Source organism: Desmodus rotundus, chromosome 1 (assembly GCF_022682495.2).
Source record: "Desmodus rotundus isolate HL8 chromosome 1, HLdesRot8A.1, whole genome shotgun sequence".
NCBI lineage: Eukaryota > Metazoa > Chordata > Mammalia > Chiroptera > Phyllostomidae > Desmodus > Desmodus rotundus.
In genome coordinates this window covers 205,200,310-205,220,640 of record NC_071387.1, presented here as the reverse complement: position 1 = coordinate 205,220,640, position 20,331 = coordinate 205,200,310, and the positions used below count along the sequence as shown (strand labels likewise).

General features: G+C 58.8%; 6 protein-coding genes across 6 annotated transcripts; all 6 read left to right on the top strand.

Moving 5' to 3' along the window:
• The first annotated feature begins 1,371 nt into the window (after nucleotides 1-1,371).
• Nucleotides 1,372-1,941, top strand: LOC139440733 (annexin-2 receptor-like). Its single transcript, XM_071220734.1, has one exon. It carries the CDS (start codon nucleotides 1,372-1,374, stop codon nucleotides 1,939-1,941), a length of 570 nt encoding a protein of 189 aa, XP_071076835.1.
• A 2,597-nt stretch (nucleotides 1,942-4,538) lies between these two features.
• Nucleotides 4,539-5,108, top strand: LOC139440732 (annexin-2 receptor-like). The gene has a single exon (XM_071220732.1). It carries the CDS (start codon nucleotides 4,539-4,541, stop codon nucleotides 5,106-5,108), a length of 570 nt encoding a protein of 189 aa, XP_071076833.1.
• Nucleotides 5,109-7,704: 2,596 nt separating this feature from the next.
• LOC139440731 (annexin-2 receptor-like) lies at nucleotides 7,705-8,274 on the top strand. The gene has a single exon (XM_071220731.1). It carries the CDS (start codon nucleotides 7,705-7,707, stop codon nucleotides 8,272-8,274), a length of 570 nt encoding a protein of 189 aa, XP_071076832.1.
• Nucleotides 8,275-10,869: 2,595 nt separating this feature from the next.
• Nucleotides 10,870-11,439, top strand: LOC139440730 (annexin-2 receptor-like). Its single transcript, XM_071220729.1, has one exon. It carries the CDS (start codon nucleotides 10,870-10,872, stop codon nucleotides 11,437-11,439), a length of 570 nt encoding a protein of 189 aa, XP_071076830.1.
• Nucleotides 11,440-14,033: 2,594 nt separating this feature from the next.
• On the top strand, nucleotides 14,034-14,603 carry LOC139440729 (annexin-2 receptor-like). Its single transcript, XM_071220727.1, has one exon. The coding sequence runs from the start codon at nucleotides 14,034-14,036 to the stop codon at nucleotides 14,601-14,603; it is 570 nt and encodes a 189-aa protein (XP_071076828.1).
• Nucleotides 14,604-17,197: 2,594 nt separating this feature from the next.
• On the top strand, nucleotides 17,198-17,767 carry LOC139440727 (annexin-2 receptor-like). Its single transcript, XM_071220726.1, has one exon. It carries the CDS (start codon nucleotides 17,198-17,200, stop codon nucleotides 17,765-17,767), a length of 570 nt encoding a protein of 189 aa, XP_071076827.1.
• The last annotated feature ends 2,564 nt before the right edge of the window (nucleotides 17,768-20,331 follow it).

The window sequence follows — 20,331 nt, the reverse complement described above, 5'->3', positions numbered from 1 at the left end:
CTGCAGAGTTGGTTCCCTGTGGTTTCACTATGAGATGTGCTACGACGGTCCCACCCACTGATTGTACCGTGCACGGTGCCCCCTTTCCCGTATTTCATTTGGTGTACGACGACGGTATTTTTGAGTGTGACGTTGCTAACGCAGATTAAGTCCCTCTTCAGTTTGGGCTTGTTGGGGCCCAGCCAGGCTCGGGGCTTTGCCTTCCCTAGACCGGTTGCACCCTGTCGGATTTCTCCGATTTCCCTCCGGGAGTGTGTCTGTGAGCATAGAGACCCAGTGGTGTTTGTGGGGGATTATTTCAGGGACCACTTGGTTTCCTCCCCCCTGAAGCCCTAAATGATGTGCCCCTGCTGCAAGGAGAGTTCTCCCTACGTATTGCCAATAGTTCCTGCCACAGACTTCTCACTGGTAGGTGGTGTCTTGCACTGAGCTCCTTGCTGTGAATTTGTTCCGTGGACGGATTTTTGGACAGTGCCGTCAGTGCACATGCATCTGCGTGCCTAACGGTGTTTGGAGCCCTGCACCGTCGTTGGCCCAGCTGTAGTTTGCCCTGTGTGAGCGAGTGTGCTTTCTCCGGTTTCTTCTCCAGCAGTGTTCCTTGCGTAGAGCCCCTGTGGAGTTGGTTGTGCGGTGATTTTCGGCACAACCTGATTTCCAGCGCCCCCCCCCACGCCCCCGCACCGCTACTTGCTGGCCCCCTGCTGCAGGGAGAGTTCTCTGTAGGATTTGCTAATAGTTGCTGCCACATACTTCTGAGCAGTGGGTTGTTCCGTGTACTTTGCCCCTTTTTTCGTATTTCATTCGGGTTACGGATTTTTTGACGGTGGCGTTGTTGGTGTGCTAGAACTCCGGCTTCAAATTCGCGTTTTCGCACCCCTGCAACGCTGTTTTCTCTGCGGGGGCTCGCCCTGTGGCGGTGGGTGTGATTTCTCCGGGTTGCTCTCTAGCAACGTCTCTCTGGGAGCAGAAGGCTAGAGGGGGTGCCGGGGCGCTGATTTCAGGGAGACCCGTGGGGTCGTCTCCTCCCTGCGGGGTTCACTGGTCGGCCCCGCACCCCCACCCCGCCACAGGGTGGCTTCTCTCTTTGCTTTGCTCCTGGTTCTCCCTACCTTGTCCTGTGGTGGTGATTGCTCGTTGCTCCGTGCCCGTTGATTCGTATTTCTTTCGCGTTTACCGTTTCACTTGAGTTTGTGGGTTGCGGGTAATTCCGTTTTCAAGTACACGGACTTTTTTTTTGTTTGTTTTTGACGTCCGGTTTGCATCCGCGCAGCAGGGAGAAGAGCATAAATACCGAGGCTGCTGGTACGGCTGAAGGCTTTGGCTCGTGCATCAGCTCAGACGCTTGTGTCCTCCTGGTCCGAGGTCTCTGCGATGGAGCAGCACTTTCTCGACGTCGTGAATCCGGCCTGGGATGCCGCTGAGTGCGCGCCACATTCCAGGCGTCCGTGGTGGCCGATCTCCGAAGATTCCGCGCCGTGGCCGCTGCCTCTCTACCCGGTACTGGGAGAGGGGGCAGGCCCCGGTGGCGCTTACGACGGGCAACTGCTTTGCAGTCCTTGTTGGCGGCTGCCCTCGGTCTACGAGCGGTACAGACGCTCTACGGGTGACCAGAGCCCCTGGGAGGCAAGCCCCGCGCAGCCCAGGCCCAGCGTCTCGCTGGGGACCCCAGCAGCAGCCGCCAGAGAGCCTGAGCCCGCAGAGGAAAGCGCGTCCCAGCCGATTGCACCGGCCCTGTGGCCCAACGCCGGAGACGGACTGCAGATCGCCGAGAACGTAGAAGGCGCGCGCCCTGCAGAGCGCCGTCCCTCTCGGCGTCCCGCCGGATGGTGCCCGCACCCGGATTTCTCAGGCTGCCTGCGCTGGATCCGTCGCGCTGTCTGCACCCTGAGCCGCGCGGCTGCTGGCTGCTGCGCGGCCTTCTTGGACGTGAAAGAGCCCTGAGATCGCAGCGGGCAGGGAGCCTTTGGGGGCCGTCCGCGGCACAATAAAATGGCGTGGTGTTCCTTCAGTGTCCCCTGGCAATTATCGTCTCTTTGTCCCGGCAGCCCTGGTCTTGCCGTGTCCTCGCTCGCTGCGTCCTCTACACTTCTTGCTTTTATTTTCTGGCTTTTACTGTCGCTGCTCCATACTGGCTCTAATGACTGACAGTCACTGGTACTAACCGGCTGCGTTCATTACAGACTTTTACTTTTGGACGCGTTTACTTACACAGAGGACGTTAGAGCGGGTCAGCTCCGCTGTCAACTACGAGCGTTTGGTTGATGGACAAGGCTCAGTGCCCTCGGCTCTCTGGCACCTCTCGGCCGACGCAAGGCAGCCGATTTCTCCGGTTTCTCTCCAGCAACGTGTCTGGCGGCAGAGCTCTGGACTGCGGGCTGTGTGCCTACTTCAAGGAGACCGTTGCTTGCCTCGCCTCTCTACCCCGCTCCTTGCTTTCCGGGCTCTGCGGGGCTGGTTCTCTGTGCCGTGTGCCGAAGGATCGGGCCGCCTTGTGGGCCCCTGATGGTTGATCCCTGCTCTGTGCTCCTTTACGCCTATGAAATCGTGTCTACCGTTTTCTCGACGTTGACGTCGTGAGTGCCGATTCACTCCGTTGTCAACGGCGGATCCCGGACCACGGCACCGCTGTTGGCTCTGCTCACGTTCGCCCTGTTGCGGAGTGCAGGATTTTTTCCGGTTTCCTTACCGGAACGTCCCTGTCGGCGCAGAGCACTAGAGGGGCTCGACAGCGTGCGGAGCCCTGGGAGGATGGTGATTGTGTCGCCTCTCTCCACGGCTAACTCCTCTCCCCCGGCTGCGGGGTTCGGGGTCTGTGCGTTTTGTCAGCAGTTCTTCCTAGCTGTCCTGACCTACCGATTGTGCCCTGCACTATGCCCCTTTCTTTGCCTGTTTGGGACTACGGAATCCTTGACGTTGACGTCGTTAGCGCGGGTTAAGTCCACTTACGGATACGCTTTTCTGGACCACAGCAACGCTGTGGGTTGGCTGGCCCAGCAGGCCCTCTTGCAGAGCTGCTGATTTCACAGGTTTCGCTCCTGCAAAGTCTCTACTGACACACAGCCCTAGAGGAACACAGCTGGGTGTCGTTTTCAGGGACCCAGTGGTTTCCTTTCCACCCTGGATGGGTTCTTTCTCTCCCTGCCTGCCTGGCTGCTCTCTGCCACCTGCAGAGTTGGTTCCCTGTGGTTTCACTATGAGATGTGCTACGACGGTCCCACCCACTGATTGTACCGTGCACGGTGCCCCCTTTCCCGTATTTCATTTGGTGTACGACGACGGTATTTTTGAGTGTGACGTTGCTAACGCAGATTAAGTCCCTCTTCAGTTTGGGCTTGTTGGGGCCCAGCCAGGCTCGGGGCTTTGCCTTCCCTAGACCGGTTGCACCCTGTCGGATTTCTCCGATTTCCCTCCGGGAGTGTGTCTGTGAGCATAGAGACCCAGTGGTGTTTGTGGGGGATTATTTCAGGGACCACTTGGTTTCCTCCCCCCTGAAGCCCTAAATGATGTGCCCCTGCTGCAAGGAGAGTTCTCCCTACGTATTGCCAATAGTTCCTGCCACAGACTTCTCACTGGTAGGTGGTGTCTTGCACTGAGCTCCTTGCTGTGAATTTGTTCCGTGGACGGATTTTTGGACAGTGCCGTCAGTGCACATGCATCTGCGTGCCTAACGGTGTTTGGAGCCCTGCACCGTCGTTGGCCCAGCTGTAGTTTGCCCTGTGTGAGCGAGTGTGCTTTCTCCGGTTTCTTCTCCAGCAGTGTTCCTTGCGTAGAGCCCCTGTGGAGTTGGTTGTGCGGTGATTTTCGGCACAACCTGATTTCCAGCGCCCCCCCCCCCCACGCCCCCGCACCGCTACTTGCTGGCCCCCTGCTGCAGGGAGAGTTCTCTGTAGGATTTGCTAATAGTTGCTGCCACATACTTCTGAGCAGTGGGTTGTTCCGTGTACTTTGCCCCTTTTTTCGTATTTCATTCGGGTTACGGATTTTTTGACGGTGGCGTTGTTGGTGTGCTAGAACTCCGGCTTCAAATTCGCGTTTTCGCACCCCTGCAACGCTGTTTTCTCTGCGGGGGCTGGCCCTGTGGCGGTGGGTGTGATTTCTCCGGGTTGCTCTCTAGCAACGTCTCTCTGGGAGCAGAAGGCTAGAGGGGGTGCCGGGGCGCTGATTTCAGGGAGACCCGTGGGGTCGTCTCCTCCCTGCGGGGTTCACTGGTCGGCCCCGCACCCCCACCCCGCCACAGGGTGGCTTCTCTCTTTGCTTTGCTCCTGGTTCTCCCTACCTTGTCCTGTGGTGGTGATTGCTCGTTGCTCCGTGCCCGTTGATTCGTATTTCTTTCGCGTTTACCGTTTCACTTGAGTTTGTGGGTTGCGGGTAATTCCGTTTTCAAGTACACGGACTTTTTTTTTGTTTGTTTTTGACGTCCGGTTTGCATCCGCGCAGCAGGGAGAAGAGCATAAATACCGAGGCTGCTGGTACGGCTGAAGGCTTTGGCTCGTGCATCAGCTCAGACGCTTGTGTCCTCCTGGTCCGAGGTCTCTGCGATGGAGCAGCACTTTCTCGACGTCGTGAATCCGGCCTGGGATGCCGCTGAGTGCGCGCCACATTCCCGGCGTCCGTGGTGGCCGATCTCCGAAGATTCCGCGCCGTGGCCGCTGCCTCTCTACCCGGTACTGGGAGAGGGGGCAGGCCCCGGTGGCGCTTACGACGGGCAACTGCTTTGCAGTCCTTGTTGGCGGCTGCCCTCGGTCTACGAGCGGTACAGACGCTCTACGGGTGACCAGAGCCCCTGGGAGGCAAGCCCCGCGCAGCCCAGGCCCAGCGTCTCGCTGGGGACCCCAGCAGCAGCCGCCAGAGAGCCTGAGCCCGCAGAGGAAAGCGCGTCCCAGCCGATTGCACCGGCCCTGTGGCCCAACGCCGGAGACGGACTGCAGATCGCCGAGAACGTAGAAGGCGCGCGCCCTGCAGAGCGCCGTCCCTCTCGGCGTCCCGCCGGATGGTGCCCGCACCCGGATTTCTCAGGCTGCCTGCGCTGGATCCGTCGCGCTGTCTGCACCCTGAGCCGCGCGGCTGCTGGCTGCTGCGCGGCCTTCTTGGACGTGAAAGAGCCCTGAGATCGCAGCGGGCAGGGAGCCTTTGGGGGCCGTCCGCGGCACAATAAAATGGCGTGGTGTTCCTTCAGTGTCCCCTGGCAATTATCGTCTCTTTGTCCCGGCAGCCCTGGTCTTGCCGTGTCCTCGCTCGCTGCGTCCTCTACACTTCTTGCTTTTATTTTCTGGCTTTTACTGTCGCTGCTCCATACTGGCTCTAATGACTGACAGTCACTGGTACTAACCGGCTGCGTTCATTACAGACTTTTACTTTTGGACGCGTTTACTTACACAGAGGACGTTAGAGCGGGTCAGCTCCGCTGTCAACTACGAGCGTTTGGTTGATGGACAAGGCTCAGTGCCCTCGGCTCTCTGGCACCTCTCGGCCGACGCAAGGCAGCCGATTTCTCCGGTTTCTCTCCAGCAACGTGTCTGGCGGCAGAGCTCTGGACTGCGGGCTGTGTGCCTACTTCAAGGAGACCGTTGCTTGCCTCGCCTCTCTACCCCGCTCCTTGCTTTCCGGGCTCTGCGGGGCTGGTTCTCTGTGCCGTGTGCCGAAGGATCGGGCCGCCTTGTGGGCCCCTGATGGTTGATCCCTGCTCTGTGCTCCTTTACGCCTATGAAATCGTGTCTACCGTTTTCTCGACGTTGACGTCGTGAGTGCCGATTCACTCCGTTGTCAACGGCGGATCCCGGACCACGGCACCGCTGTTGGCTCTGCTCACGTTCGCCCTGTTGCGGAGTGCAGGATTTTTTCCGGTTTCCTTACCGGAACGTCCCTGTCGGCGCAGAGCACTAGAGGGGCGCGACAGCGCGCGGAGCCCTGGGAGGATGGTGATTGTGTCGCCTCTCTCCACGGCTAACTCCTCTCCCCCGGCTGCGGGGTTCGGGGTCTGTGCGTTTTGTCAGCAGTTCTTCCTAGCTGTCCTGACCTACCGATTGTGCCCTGCACTATGCCCCTTTCTTTGCCTGTTTGGGACTACGGAATCCTTGACGTTGACGTCGTTAGCGCGGGTTAAGTCCACTTACGGATACGCTTTTCTGGACCACAGCAACGCTGTGGGTTGGCTGGCCCAGCAGGCCCTCTTGCAGAGCTGCTGATTTCACAGGTTTCGCTCCTGCAAAGTCTCTACTGACACACAGCCCTAGAGGAACACAGCTGGGTGTCGTTTTCAGGGACCCAGTGGTTTCCTTTCCACCCTGGATGGGTTCTTTCTCTCCCTGCCTGCCTGGCTGCTCTCTGCCACCTGCAGAGTTGGTTCCCTGTGGTTTCACTATGAGATGTGCTACGACGGTCCCACCCACTGATTGTACCGTGCACGGTGCCCCCTTTCCCGTATTTCATTTGGTGTACGACGACGGTATTTTTGAGTGTGACGTTGCTAACGCAGATTAAGTCCCTCTTCAGTTTGGGCTTGTTGGGGCCCAGCCAGGCTCGGGGCTTTGCCTTCCCTAGACCGGTTGCACCCTGTCGGATTTCTCCGATTTCCCTCCGGGAGTGTGTCTGTGAGCATAGAGACCCAGTGGTGTTTGTGGGGGATTATTTCAGGGACCACTTGGTTTCCTCCCCCCTGAAGCCCTAAATGATGTGCCCCTGCTGCAAGGAGAGTTCTCCCTACGTATTGCCAATAGTTCCTGCCACAGACTTCTCACTGGTAGGTGGTGTCTTGCACTGAGCTCCTTGCTGTGAATTTGTTCCGTGGACGGATTTTTGGACAGTGCCGTCAGTGCACATGCATCTGCGTGCCTAACGGTGTTTGGAGCCCTGCACCGTCGTTGGCCCAGCTGTAGTTTGCCCTGTGTGAGCGAGTGTGCTTTCTCCGGTTTCTTCTCCAGCAGTGTTCCTTGCGTAGAGCCCCTGTGGAGTTGGTTGTGCGGTGATTTTCGGCACAACCTGATTTCCAGCGCCCCCCCCCCCACGCCCCCGCACCGCTACTTGCTGGCCCCCTGCTGCAGGGAGAGTTCTCTGTAGGATTTGCTAATAGTTGCTGCCACATACTTCTGAGCAGTGGGTTGTTCCGTGTACTTTGCCCCTTTTTTCGTATTTCATTCGGGTTACGGATTTTTTGACGGTGGCGTTGTTGGTGTGCTAGAACTCCGGCTTCAAATTCGCGTTTTCGCACCCCTGCAACGCTGTTTTCTCTGCGGGGGCTGGCCCTGTGGCGGTGGGTGTGATTTCTCCGGGTTGCTCTCTAGCAACGTCTCTCTGGGAGCAGAAGGCTAGAGGGGGTGCCGGGGCGCTGATTTCAGGGAGACCCGTGGGGTCGTCTCCTCCCTGCGGGGTTCACTGGTCGGCCCCGCACCCCCACCCCGCCACAGGGTGGCTTCTCTCTTTGCTTTGCTCCTGGTTCTCCCTACCTTGTCCTGTGGTGGTGATTGCTCGTTGCTCCGTGCCCGTTGATTCGTATTTCTTTCGCGTTTACCGTTTCACTTGAGTTTGTGGGTTGCGGGTAATTCCGTTTTCAAGTACACGGACTTTTTTTTTGTTTGTTTTTGACGTCCGGTTTGCATCCGCGCAGCAGGGAGAAGAGCATAAATACCGAGGCTGCTGGTACGGCTGAAGGCTTTGGCTCGTGCATCAGCTCAGACGCTTGTGTCCTCCTGGTCCGAGGTCTCTGCGATGGAGCAGCACTTTCTCGACGTCGTGAATCCGGCCTGGGATGCCGCTGAGTGCGCGCCACATTCCCGGCGTCCGTGGTGGCCGATCTCCGAAGATTCCGCGCCGTGGCCGCTGCCTCTCTACCCGGTACTGGGAGAGGGGGCAGGCCCCGGTGGCGCTTACGACGGGCAACTGCTTTGCAGTCCTTGTTGGCGGCTGCCCTCGGTCTACGAGCGGTACAGACGCTCTACGGGTGACCAGAGCCCCTGGGAGGCAAGCCCCGCGCAGCCCAGGCCCAGCGTCTCGCTGGGGACCCCAGCAGCAGCCGCCAGAGAGCCTGAGCCCGCAGAGGAAAGCGCGTCCCAGCCGATTGCACCGGCCCTGTGGCCCAACGCCGGAGACGGACTGCAGATCGCCGAGAACGTAGAAGGCGCGCGCCCTGCAGAGCGCCGTCCCTCTCGGCGTCCCGCCGGATGGTGCCCGCACCCGGATTTCTCAGGCTGCCTGCGCTGGATCCGTCGCGCTGTCTGCACCCTGAGCCGCGCGGCTGCTGGCTGCTGCGCGGCCTTCTTGGACGTGAAAGAGCCCTGAGATCGCAGCGGGCAGGGAGCCTTTGGGGGCCGTCCGCGGCACAATAAAATGGCGTGGTGTTCCTTCAGTGTCCCCTGGCAATTATCGTCTCTTTGTCCCGGCAGCCCTGGTCTTGCCGTGTCCTCGCTCGCTGCGTCCTCTACACTTCTTGCTTTTATTTTCTGGCTTTTACTGTCGCTGCTCCATACTGGCTCTAATGACTGACAGTCACTGGTACTAACCGGCTGCGTTCATTACAGACTTTTACTTTTGGACGCGTTTACTTACACAGAGGACGTTAGAGCGGGTCAGCTCCGCTGTCAACTACGAGCGTTTGGTTGATGGACAAGGCTCAGTGCCCTCGGCTCTCTGGCACCTCTCGGCCGACGCAAGGCAGCCGATTTCTCCGGTTTCTCTCCAGCAACGTGTCTGGCGGCAGAGCTCTGGACTGCGGGCTGTGTGCCTACTTCAAGGAGACCGTTGCTTGCCTCGCCTCTCTACCCCGCTCCTTGCTTTCCGGGCTCTGCGGGGCTGGTTCTCTGTGCCGTGTGCCGAAGGATCGGGCCGCCTTGTGGGCCCCTGATGGTTGATCCCTGCTCTGTGCTCCTTTACGCCTATGAAATCGTGTCTACCGTTTTCTCGACGTTGACGTCGTGAGTGCCGATTCACTCCGTTGTCAACGGCGGATCCCGGACCACGGCACCGCTGTTGGCTCTGCTCACGTTCGCCCTGTTGCGGAGTGCAGGATTTTTTCCGGTTTCCTTACCGGAACGTCCCTGTCGGCGCAGAGCACTAGAGGGGCTCGACAGCGTGCGGAGCCCTGGGAGGATGGTGATTGTGTCGCCTCTCTCCACGGCTAACTCCTCTCCCCCGGCTGCGGGGTTTGGGGTCTGTGCGTTTTGTCAGCAGTTCTTCCTAGCTGTCCTGACCTACCGATTGTGCCCTGCACTATGCCCCTTTCTTTGCCTGTTTGGGACTACGGAATCCTTGACGTTGACGTCGTTAGCGCGGGTTAAGTCCACTTACGGATACGCTTTTCTGGACCACAGCAACGCTGTGGGTTGGCTGGCCCAGCAGGCCCTCTTGCAGAGCTGCTGATTTCACAGGTTTCGCTCCTGCAAAGTCTCTACTGACACACAGCCCTAGAGGAACACAGCTGGGTGTCGTTTTCAGGGACCCAGTGGTTTCCTTTCCACCCTGGATGGGTTCTTTCTCTCCCTGCCTGCCTGGCTGCTCTCTGCCACCTGCAGAGTTGGTTCCCTGTGGTTTCACTATGAGATGTGCTACGACGGTCCCACCCACTGATTGTACCGTGCACGGTGCCCCCTTTCCCGTATTTCATTTGGTGTACGACGACGGTATTTTTGAGTGTGACGTTGCTAACGCAGATTAAGTCCCTCTTCAGTTTGGGCTTGTTGGGGCCCAGCCAGGCTCGGGGCTTTGCCTTCCCTAGACCGGTTGCACCCTGTCGGATTTCTCCGATTTCCCTCCGGGAGTGTGTCTGTGAGCATAGAGACCCAGTGGTGTTTGTGGGGGATTATTTCAGGGACCACTTGGTTTCCTCCCCCCTGAAGCCCTAAATGATGTGCCCCTGCTGCAAGGAGAGTTCTCCCTACGTATTGCCAATAGTTCCTGCCACAGACTTCTCACTGGTAGGTGGTGTCTTGCACTGAGCTCCTTGCTGTGAATTTGTTCCGTGGACGGATTTTTGGACAGTGCCGTCAGTGCACATGCATCTGCGTGCCTAACGGTGTTTGGAGCCCTGCACCGTCGTTGGCCCAGCTGTAGTTTGCCCTGTGTGAGCGAGTGTGCTTTCTCCGGTTTCTTCTCCAGCAGTGTTCCTTGCGTAGAGCCCCTGTGGAGTTGGTTGTGCGGTGATTTTCGGCACAACCTGATTTCCAGCGCCCCCCCCCCACGCCCCCGCACCGCTACTTGCTGGCCCCCTGCTGCAGGGAGAGTTCTCTGTAGGATTTGCTAATAGTTGCTGCCACATACTTCTGAGCAGTGGGTTGTTCCGTGTACTTTGCCCCTTTTTTCGTATTTCATTCGGGTTACGGATTTTTTGACGGTGGCGTTGTTGGTGTGCTAGAACTCCGGCTTCAAATTCGCGTTTTCGCACCCCTGCAACGCTGTTTTCTCTGCGGGGGCTGGCCCTGTGGCGGTGGGTGTGATTTCTCCGGGTTGCTCTCTAGCAACGTCTCTCTGGGAGCAGAAGGCTAGAGGGGGTGCCGGGGCGCTGATTTCAGGGAGACCCGTGGGGTCGTCTCCTCCCTGCGGGGTTCACTGGTCGGCCCCGCACCCCCACCCCGCCACAGGGTGGCTTCTCTCTTTGCTTTGCTCCTGGTTCTCCCTACCTTGTCCTGTGGTGGTGATTGCTCGTTGCTCCGTGCCCGTTGATTCGTATTTCTTTCGCGTTTACCGTTTCACTTGAGTTTGTGGGTTGCGGGTAATTCCGTTTTCAAGTACACGGACTTTTTTTTTGTTTGTTTTTGACGTCCGGTTTGCATCCGCGCAGCAGGGAGAAGAGCATAAATACCGAGGCTGCTGGTACGGCTGAAGGCTTTGGCTCGTGCATCAGCTCAGACGCTTGTGTCCTCCTGGTCCGAGGTCTCTGCGATGGAGCAGCACTTTCTCGACGTCGTGAATCCGGCCTGGGATGCCGCTGAGTGCGCGCCACATTCCCGGCGTCCGTGGTGGCCGATCTCCGAAGATTCCGCGCCGTGGCCGCTGCCTCTCTACCCGGTACTGGGAGAGGGGGCAGGCCCCGGTGGCGCTTACGACGGGCAACTGCTTTGCAGTCCTTGTTGGCGGCTGCCCTCGGTCTACGAGCGGTACAGACGCTCTACGGGTGACCAGAGCCCCTGGGAGGCAAGCCCCGCGCAGCCCAGGCCCAGCGTCTCGCTGGGGACCCCAGCAGCAGCCGCCAGAGAGCCTGAGCCCGCAGAGGAAAGCGCGTCCCAGCCGATTGCACCGGCCCTGTGGCCCAACGCCGGAGACGGACTGCAGATCGCCGAGAACGTAGAAGGCGCGCGCCCTGCAGAGCGCCGTCCCTCTCGGCGTCCCGCCGGATGGTGCCCGCACCCGGATTTCTCAGGCTGCCTGCGCTGGATCCGTCGCGCTGTCTGCACCCTGAGCCGCGCGGCTGCTGGCTGCTGCGCGGCCTTCTTGGACGTGAAAGAGCCCTGAGATCGCAGCGGGCAGGGAGCCTTTGGGGGCCGTCCGCGGCACAATAAAATGGCGTGGTGTTCCTTCAGTGTCCCCTGGCAATTATCGTCTCTTTGTCCCGGCAGCCCTGGTCTTGCCGTGTCCTCGCTCGCTGCGTCCTCTACACTTCTTGCTTTTATTTTCTGGCTTTTACTGTCGCTGCTCCATACTGGCTCTAATGACTGACAGTCACTGGTACTAACCGGCTGCGTTCATTACAGACTTTTACTTTTGGACGCGTTTACTTACACAGAGGACGTTAGAGCGGGTCAGCTCCGCTGTCAACTACGAGCGTTTGGTTGATGGACAAGGCTCAGTGCCCTCGGCTCTCTGGCACCTCTCGGCCGACGCAAGGCAGCCGATTTCTCCGGTTTCTCTCCAGCAACGTGTCTGGCGGCAGAGCTCTGGACTGCGGGCTGTGTGCCTACTTTAAGGAGACCGTTGCTTGCCTCGCCTCTCTACCCCGCTCCTTGCTTTCCGGGCTCTGCGGGGCTGGTTCTCTGTGCCGTGTGCCGAAGGATCGGGCCGCCTTGTGGGCCCCTGATGGTTGATCCCTGCTCTGTGCTCCTTTACGCCTATGAAATCGTGTCTACCGTTTTCTCGACGTTGACGTCGTGAGTGCCGATTCACTCCGTTGTCAACGGCGGATCCCGGACCACGGCACCGCTGTTGGCTCTGCTCACGTTCGCCCTGTTGCGGAGTGCAGGATTTTTTCCGGTTTCCTTACCGGAACGTCCCTGTCGGCGCAGAGCACTAGAGGGGCTCGACAGCGTGCGGAGCCCTGGGAGGATGGTGATTGTGTCGCCTCTCTGCACGGCTAACTCCTCTCCCCCGGCTGCGGGGTTTGGGGTCTGTGCGTTTTGTCAGCAGTTCTTCCTAGCTGTCCTGACCTACCGATTGTGCCCTGCACTATGCCCCTTTCTTTGCCTGTTTGGGACTACGGAATCCTTGACGTTGACGTCGTTAGCGCGGGTTAAGTCCACTTACGGATACGCTTTTCTGGACCACAGCAACGCTGTGGGTTGGCTGGCCCAGCAGGCCCTCTTGCAGAGCTGCTGATTTCACAGGTTTCGCTCCTGCAAAGTCTCTACTGACACACAGCCCTAGAGGAACACAGCTGGGTGTCGTTTTCAGGGACCCAGTGGTTTCCTTTCCACCCTGGATGGGTTCTTTCTCTCCCTGCCTGCCTGGCTGCTCTCTGCCACCTGCAGAGTTGGTTCCCTGTGGTTTCACTATGAGATGTGCTACGACGGTCCCACCCACTGATTGTACCGTGCACGGTGCCCCCTTTCCCGTATTTCATTTGGTGTACGACGACGGTATTTTTGAGTGTGACGTTGCTAACGCAGATTAAGTCCCTCTTCAGTTTGGGCTTGTTGGGGCCCAGCCAGGCTCGGGGCTTTGCCTTCCCTAGACCGGTTGCACCCTGTCGGATTTCTCCGATTTCCCTCCGGGAGTGTGTCTGTGAGCATAGAGACCCAGTGGTGTTTGTGGGGGATTATTTCAGGGACCACTTGGTTTCCTCCCCCCTGAAGCCCTAAATGATGTGCCCCTGCTGCAAGGAGAGTTCTCCCTACGTATTGCCAATAGTTCCTGCCACAGACTTCTCACTGGTAGGTGGTGTCTTGCACTGAGCTCCTTGCTGTGAATTTGTTCCGTGGACGGATTTTTGGACAGTGCCGTCAGTGCACATGCATCTGCGTGCCTAACGGTGTTTGGAGCCCTGCACCGTCGTTGGCCCAGCTGTAGTTTGCCCTGTGTGAGCGAGTGTGCTTTCTCCGGTTTCTTCTCCAGCAGTGTTCCTTGCGTAGAGCCCCTGTGGAGTTGGTTGTGCGGTGATTTTCGGCACAACCTGATTTCCAGCGCCCCCCCCCACGCCCCCGCACCGCTACTTGCTGGCCCCCTGCTGCAGGGAGAGTTCTCTGTAGGATTTGCTAATAGTTGCTGCCACATACTTCTGAGCAGTGGGTTGTTCCGTGTACTTTGCCCCTTTTTTCGTATTTCATTCGGGTTACGGATTTTTTGACGGTGGCGTTGTTGGTGTGCTAGAACTCCGGCTTCAAATTCGCGTTTTCGCACCCCTGCAACGCTGTTTTCTCTGCGGGGGCTGGCCCTGTGGCGGTGGGTGTGATTTCTCCGGGTTGCTCTCTAGCAACGTCTCTCTGGGAGCAGAAGGCTAGAGGGGGTGCCGGGGCGCTGATTTCAGGGAGACCCGTGGGGTCGTCTCCTCCCTGCGGGGTTCACTGGTCGGCCCCGCACCCCCACCCCGCCACAGGGTGGCTTCTCTCTTTGCTTTGCTCCTGGTTCTCCCTACCTTGTCCTGTGGTGGTGATTGCTCGTTGCTCCGTGCCCGTTGATTCGTATTTCTTTCGCGTTTACCGTTTCACTTGAGTTTGTGGGTTGCGGGTAATTCCGTTTTCAAGTACACGGACTTTTTTTTTGTTTGTTTTTGACGTCCGGTTTGCATCCGCGCAGCAGGGAGAAGAGCATAAATACCGAGGCTGCTGGTACGGCTGAAGGCTTTGGCTCGTGCATCAGCTCAGACGCTTGTGTCCTCCTGGTCCGAGGTCTCTGCGATGGAGCAGCACTTTCTCGACGTCGTGAATCCGGCCTGGGATGCCGCTGAGTGCGCGCCACATTCCCGGCGTCCGTGGTGGCCGATCTCCGAAGATTCCGCGCCGTGGCCGCTGCCTCTCTACCCGGTACTGGGAGAGGGGGCAGGCCCCGGTGGCGCTTACGACGGGCAACTGCTTTGCAGTCCTTGTTGGCGGCTGCCCTCGGTCTACGAGCGGTACAGACGCTCTACGGGTGACCAGAGCCCCTGGGAGGCAAGCCCCGCGCAGCCCAGGCCCAGCGTCTCGCTGGGGACCCCAGCAGCAGCCGCCAGAGAGCCTGAGCCCGCAGAGGAAAGCGCGTCCCAGCCGATTGCACCGGCCCTGTGGCCCAACGCCGGAGACGGACTGCAGATCGCCGAGAACGTAGAAGGCGCGCGCCCTGCAGAGCGCCGTCCCTCTCGGCGTCCCGCCGGATGGTGCCCGCACCCGGATTTCTCAGGCTGCCTGCGCTGGATCCGTCGCGCTGTCTGCACCCTGAGCCGCGCGGCTGCTGGCTGCTGCGCGGCCTTCTTGGACGTGAAAGAGCCCTGAGATCGCAGCGGGCAGGGAACCTTTGGGGGCCGTCTGCGGCACAATAAAATGGCGTGGTGTTCCTTCAGTGTCCCCTGGCAATTATCGTCTCTTTGTCCCGGCAGCCCTGGTCTTGCCGTGTCCTCGCTCGCTGCGTCCTCTACACTTCTTGCTTTTATTTTCTGGCTTTTACTGTCGCTGCTCCATACTGGCTCTAATGACTGACAGTCACTGGTACTAACCGGCTGCGTTCATTACAGACTTTTACTTTTGGACGCGTTTACTTACACAGAGGACGTTAGAGCGGGTCAGCTCCGCTGTCAACTACGAGCGTTTGGTTGATGGACAAGGCTCAGTGCCCTCGGCTCTCTGGCACCTCTCGGCCGACGCAAGGCAGCCGATTTCTCCGGTTTCTCTCCAGCAACGTGTCTGGCGGCAGAGCTCTGGACTGCGGGCTGTGTGCCTACTTCAAGGAGACCGTTGCTTGCCTCGCCTCTCTACCCCGCTCCTTGCTTTCCGGGCTCTGCGGGGCTGGTTCTCTGTGCCGTGTGCCGAAGGATCGGGCCGCCTTGTGGGCCCCTGATGGTTGATCCCTGCTCTGTGCTCCTTTACGCCTATGAAATCGTGTCTACCGTTTTCTCGACGTTGACGTCGTGAGTGCCGATTCACTCCGTTGTCAACGGCGGATCCCGGACCACGGCACCGCTGGTGGCTCTGCTCAGGTTCGCCCTGTTGCGGAGTGCAGGATTTTTTCCGGTTTCCTTACCGGAACGTCCCTGTCGGCGCAGAGCACTAGAGGGGCTCGACAGCGTGCGGAGCCCTGGGAGGATGGTGATTGTGTCGCCTCTCTCCACGGCTAACTCCTCTCCCCCGGCTGCGGGGTTCGGGGTCTGTGCGTTTTGTCAGCAGTTCTTCCTAGCTGTCCTGACCTACCGATTGTGCCCTGCACTATGCCCCTTTCTTTGCCTGTTTGGGACTACGGAATCCTTGACGTTGACGTCGTTAGCGCGGGTTAAGTCCACTTACGGATACGCTTTTCTGGACCACAGCAACGCTGTGGGTTGGCTGGCCCAGCAGGCCCTCTTGCAGAGCTGCTGATTTCACAGGTTTCGCTCCTGCAAAGTCTCTACTGACACACAGCCCTAGAGGAACACAGCTGGGTGTCGTTTTCAGGGACCCAGTGGTTTCCTTTCCACCCTGGATGGGTTCTTTCTCTCCCTGCCTGCCTGGCTGCTCTCTGCCACCTGCAGAGTTGGTTCCCTGTGGTTTCACTATGAGATGTGCTACGACGGTCCCACCCACTGATTGTACCGTGCACGGTGCCCCCTTTCCCGTATTTCATTTGGTGTACGACGACGGTATTTTTGAGTGTGACGTTGCTAACGCAGATTAAGTCCCTCTTCAGTTTGGGCTTGTTGGGGCCCAGCCAGGCTCGGGGCTTTGCCTTCCCTAGACCGGTTGCACCCTGTCGGATTTCTCCGATTTCCCTCCGGGAGTGTGTCTGTGAGCATAGAGACCCAGTGGTGTTTGTGGGGGATTATTTCAGGGACCACTTGGTTTCCTCCCCCCTGAAGCCCTAAATGATGTGCCCCTGCTGCAAGGAGAGTTCTCCCTACGTATTGCCAATAGTTCCTGCCACAGACTTCTCACTGGTAGGTGGTGTCTTGCACTGAGCTCCTTGCTGTGAATTTGTTCCGTGGACGGATTTTTGGACAGTGCCGTCAGTGCACATGCATCTGCGTGCCTAACGGTGTTTGGAGCCCTGCACCGTCGTTGGCCCAGCTGTAGTTTGCCCTGTGTGAGCGAGTGTGCTTTCTCCGGTTTCTTCTCCAGCAGTGTTCCTTGCGTAGAGCCCCTGTGGAGTTGGTTGTGCGGTGATTTTCGGCACAACCTGATTTCCAGCGCCCCCCCCCCACGCCCCCGCACCGCTACTTGCTGGCCCCCTGCTGCAGGGAGAGTTCTCTGTAGGATTTGCTAATAGTTGCTGCCACATACTTCTGAGCAGTGGGTTGTTCCGTGTACTTTGCCCCTTTTTTCGTATTTCATTCGGGTTACGGATTTTTTGACGGTGGCGTTGTTGGTGTGCTAGAACTCCGGCTTCAAATTCGCGTTTTCGCACCCCTGCAACGCTGTTTTCTCTGCGGGGGCTGGCCCTGTGGCGGTGGGTGTGATTTCTCCGGGTTGCTCTCTAGCAACGTCTCTCTGGGAGCAGAAGGCTAGAGGGGGTGCCGGGGCGCTGATTTCAGGGAGACCCGTGGGGTCGTCTCCTCCCTGCGGGGTTCACTGGTCGGCCCCGCACCCCCACCCCGCCACAGGGTGGCTTCTCTCTTTGCTTTGCTCCTGGTTCTCCCTACCTTGTCCTGTGGTGGTGATTGCTCGTTGCTCCGTGCCCGTTGATTCGTATTTCTTTCGCGTTTACCGTTTCACTTGAGTTTGTGGGTTGCGGGTAATTCCGTTTTCAAGTACACGGACTTTTTTTTGTTTGTTTTTGACGTCCGGTTTGCATCCGCGCAGCAGGGAGAAGAGCATAAATACCGAGGCTGCTGGTACGGCTGAAGGCTTTGGCTCGTGCATCAGCTCAGACGCTTGTGTCCTCCTGGTCCGAGGTCTCTGCGATGGAGCAGCACTTTCTCGACGTCGTGAATCCGGCCTGGGATGCCGCTGAGTGCGCGCCACATTCCCGGCGTCCGTGGTGGCCGATCTCCGAAGATTCCGCGCCGTGGCCGCTGCCTCTCTACCCGGTACTGGGAGAGGGGGCAGGCCCCGGTGGCGCTTACGACGGGCAACTGCTTTGCAGTCCTTGTTGGCGGCTGCCCTCGGTCTACGAGCGGTACAGACGCTCTACGGGTGACCAGAGCCCCTGGGAGGCAAGCCCCGCGCAGCCCAGGCCCAGCGTCTCGCTGGGGACCCCAGCAGCAGCCGCCAGAGAGCCTGAGCCCGCAGAGGAAAGCGCGTCCCAGCCGATTGCACCGGCCCTGTGGCCCAACGCCGGAGACGGACTGCAGATCGCCGAGAACGTAGAAGGCGCGCGCCCTGCAGAGCGCCGTCCCTCTCGGCGTCCCGCCGGATGGTGCCCGCACCCGGATTTCTCAGGCTGCCTGCGCTGGATCCGTCGCGCTGTCTGCACCCTGAGCCGCGCGGCTGCTGGCTGCTGCGCGGCCTTCTTGGACGTGAAAGAGCCCTGAGATCGCAGCGGGCAGGGAGCCTTTGGGGGCCGTCCGCGGCACAATAAAATGGCGTGGTGTTCCTTCAGTGTCCCCTGGCAATTATCGTCTCTTTGTCCCGGCAGCCCTGGTCTTGCCGTGTCCTCGCTCGCTGCGTCCTCTACACTTCTTGCTTTTATTTTCTGGCTTTTACTGTCGCTGCTCCATACTGGCTCTAATGACTGACAGTCACTGGTACTAACCGGCTGCGTTCATTACAGACTTTTACTTTTGGACGCGTTTACTTACACAGAGGACGTTAGAGCGGGTCAGCTCCGCTGTCAACTACGAGCGTTTGGTTGATGGACAAGGCTCAGTGCCCTCGGCTCTCTGGCACCTCTCGGCCGACGCAAGGCAGCCGATTTCTCCGGTTTCTCTCCAGCAACGTGTCTGGCGGCAGAGCTCTGGACTGCGGGCTGTGTGCCTACTTTAAGGAGACCGTTGCTTGCCTCGCCTCTCTACCCCGCTCCTTGCTTTCCGGGCTCTGCGGGGCTGGTTCTCTGTGCCGTGTGCCGAAGGATCGGGCCGCCTTGTGGGCCCCTGATGGTTGATCCCTGCTCTGTGCTCCTTTACGCCTATGAAATCGTGTCTACCGTTTTCTCGACGTTGACGTCGTGAGTGCCGATTCACTCCGTTGTCAACGGCGGATCCCGGACCACGGCACCGCTGTTGGCTCTGCTCACGTTCGCCCTGTTGCGGAGTGCAGGATTTTTTCCGGTTTCCTTACCGGAACGTCCCTGTCGGCGCAGAGCACTAGAGGGGCTCGACAGCGTGCGGAGCCCTGGGAGGATGGTGATTGTGTCGCCTCTCTGCACGGCTAACTCCTCTCCCCCGGCTGCGGGGTTTGGGGTCTGTGCGTTTTGTCAGCAGTTCTTCCTAGCTGTCCTGACCTACCGATTGTGCCCTGCACTATGCCCCTTTCTTTGCCTGTTTGGGACTACGGAATCCTTGACGTTGACGTCGTTAGCGCGGGTTAAGTCCACTTACGGATACGCTTTTCTGGACCACAGCAACGCTGTGGGTTGGCTGGCCCAGCAGGCCCTCTTGCAGAGCTGCTGATTTCACAGGTTTCGCTCCTGCAAAGTCTCTACTGACACACAGCCCTAGAGGAACACAGCTGGGTGTCGTTTTCAGGGACCCAGTGGTTTCCTTTCCACCCTGGATGGGTTCTTTCTCTCCCTGCCTGCCTGGCTGCTCTCTGCCACCTGCAGAGTTGGTTCCCTGTGGTTTCACTATGAGATGTGCTACGACGGTCCCACCCACTGATTGTACCGTGCACGGTGCCCCCTTTCCCGTATTTCATTTGGTGTACGACGACGGTATTTTTGAGTGTGACGTTGCTAACGCAGATTAAGTCCCTCTTCAGTTTGGGCTTGTTGGGGCCCAGCCAGGCTCGGGGCTTTGCCTTCCCTAGACCGGTTGCACCCTGTCGGATTTCTCCGATTTCCCTCCGGGAGTGTGTCTGTGAGCATAGAGACCCAGTGGTGTTTGTGGGGGATTATTTCAGGGACCACTTGGTTTCCTCCCCCCTGAAGCCCTAAATGATGTGCCCCTGCTGCAAGGAGAGTTCTCCCTACGTATTGCCAATAGTTCCTGCCACAGACTTCTCACTGGTAGGTGGTGTCTTGCACTGAGCTCCTTGCTGTGAATTTGTTCCGTGGACGGATTTTTGGACAGTGCCGTCAGTGCACATGCATCTGCGTGCCTAACGGTGTTTGGAGCCCTGCACCGTCGTTGGCCCAGCTGTAGTTTGCCCTGTGTGAGCGAGTGTGCTTTCTCCGGTTTCTTCTCCAGCAGTGTTCCTTGCGTAGAGCCCCTGTGGAGTTGGTTGTGCGGTGATTTTCGGCACAACCTGATTTCCAGCGCCCCCCCCCACGCCCCCGCACCGCTACTTGCTGGCCCCCTGCTGCAGGGAGAGTTCTCTGTAGGATTTGCTAATAGTTGCTGCCACATACTTCTGAGCAGTGGGTTGTTCCGTGTACTTTGCCCCTTTTTTCGTATTTCATTCGGGTTACGGATTTTTTGACGGTGGCGTTGTTGGTGTGCTAGAACTCCGGCTTCAAATTCGCGTTTTCGCACCCCTGCAACGCTGTTTTCTCTGCGGGGGCTGGCCCTGTGGCGGTGGGTGTGATTTCTCCGGGTTGCTCTCTAGCAACGTCTCTCTGGGAGCAGAAGGCTAGAGGGGGTGCCGGGGCGCTGATTTCAGGGAGACCCGTGGGGTCGTCTCCTCCCTGCGGGGTTCACTGGTCGGCCCCGCACCCCCACCCCGCCACAGGGTGGCTTCTCTCTTTGCTTTGCTCCTGGTTCTCCCTACCTTGTCCTGTGGTGGTGATTGCTCGTTGCTCCGTGCCCGTTGATTCGTATTTCTTTCGCGTTTACCGTTTCACTTGAGTTTGTGGGTTGCGGGTAATTCCGTTTTCAAGTACACGGACTTTTTTTTTGTTTGTTTTTGACGTCCGGTTTGCATCCGCGCAGCAGGGAGAAGAGCATAAATACCGAGGCTGCTGGTACGGCTGAAGGCTTTGGCTCGTGCATCAGCTCAGACG

Excerpts from the sequence above, each read along its gene's own strand:
- LOC139440732 (XM_071220732.1), top strand. The coding sequence starts at position 4,539 with ATGGAGCAGCACTTTCTCGACGTCGTGAATCCGGCCTGGGATGCCGCT.
- LOC139440733 (XM_071220734.1), top strand. The coding sequence starts at position 1,372 with ATGGAGCAGCACTTTCTCGACGTCGTGAATCCGGCCTGGGATGCCGCT.
- LOC139440730 (XM_071220729.1), top strand. The coding sequence starts at position 10,870 with ATGGAGCAGCACTTTCTCGACGTCGTGAATCCGGCCTGGGATGCCGCT.
- LOC139440731 (XM_071220731.1), top strand. The coding sequence starts at position 7,705 with ATGGAGCAGCACTTTCTCGACGTCGTGAATCCGGCCTGGGATGCCGCT.
- LOC139440727 (XM_071220726.1), top strand. The coding sequence starts at position 17,198 with ATGGAGCAGCACTTTCTCGACGTCGTGAATCCGGCCTGGGATGCCGCT.
- LOC139440729 (XM_071220727.1), top strand. The coding sequence starts at position 14,034 with ATGGAGCAGCACTTTCTCGACGTCGTGAATCCGGCCTGGGATGCCGCT.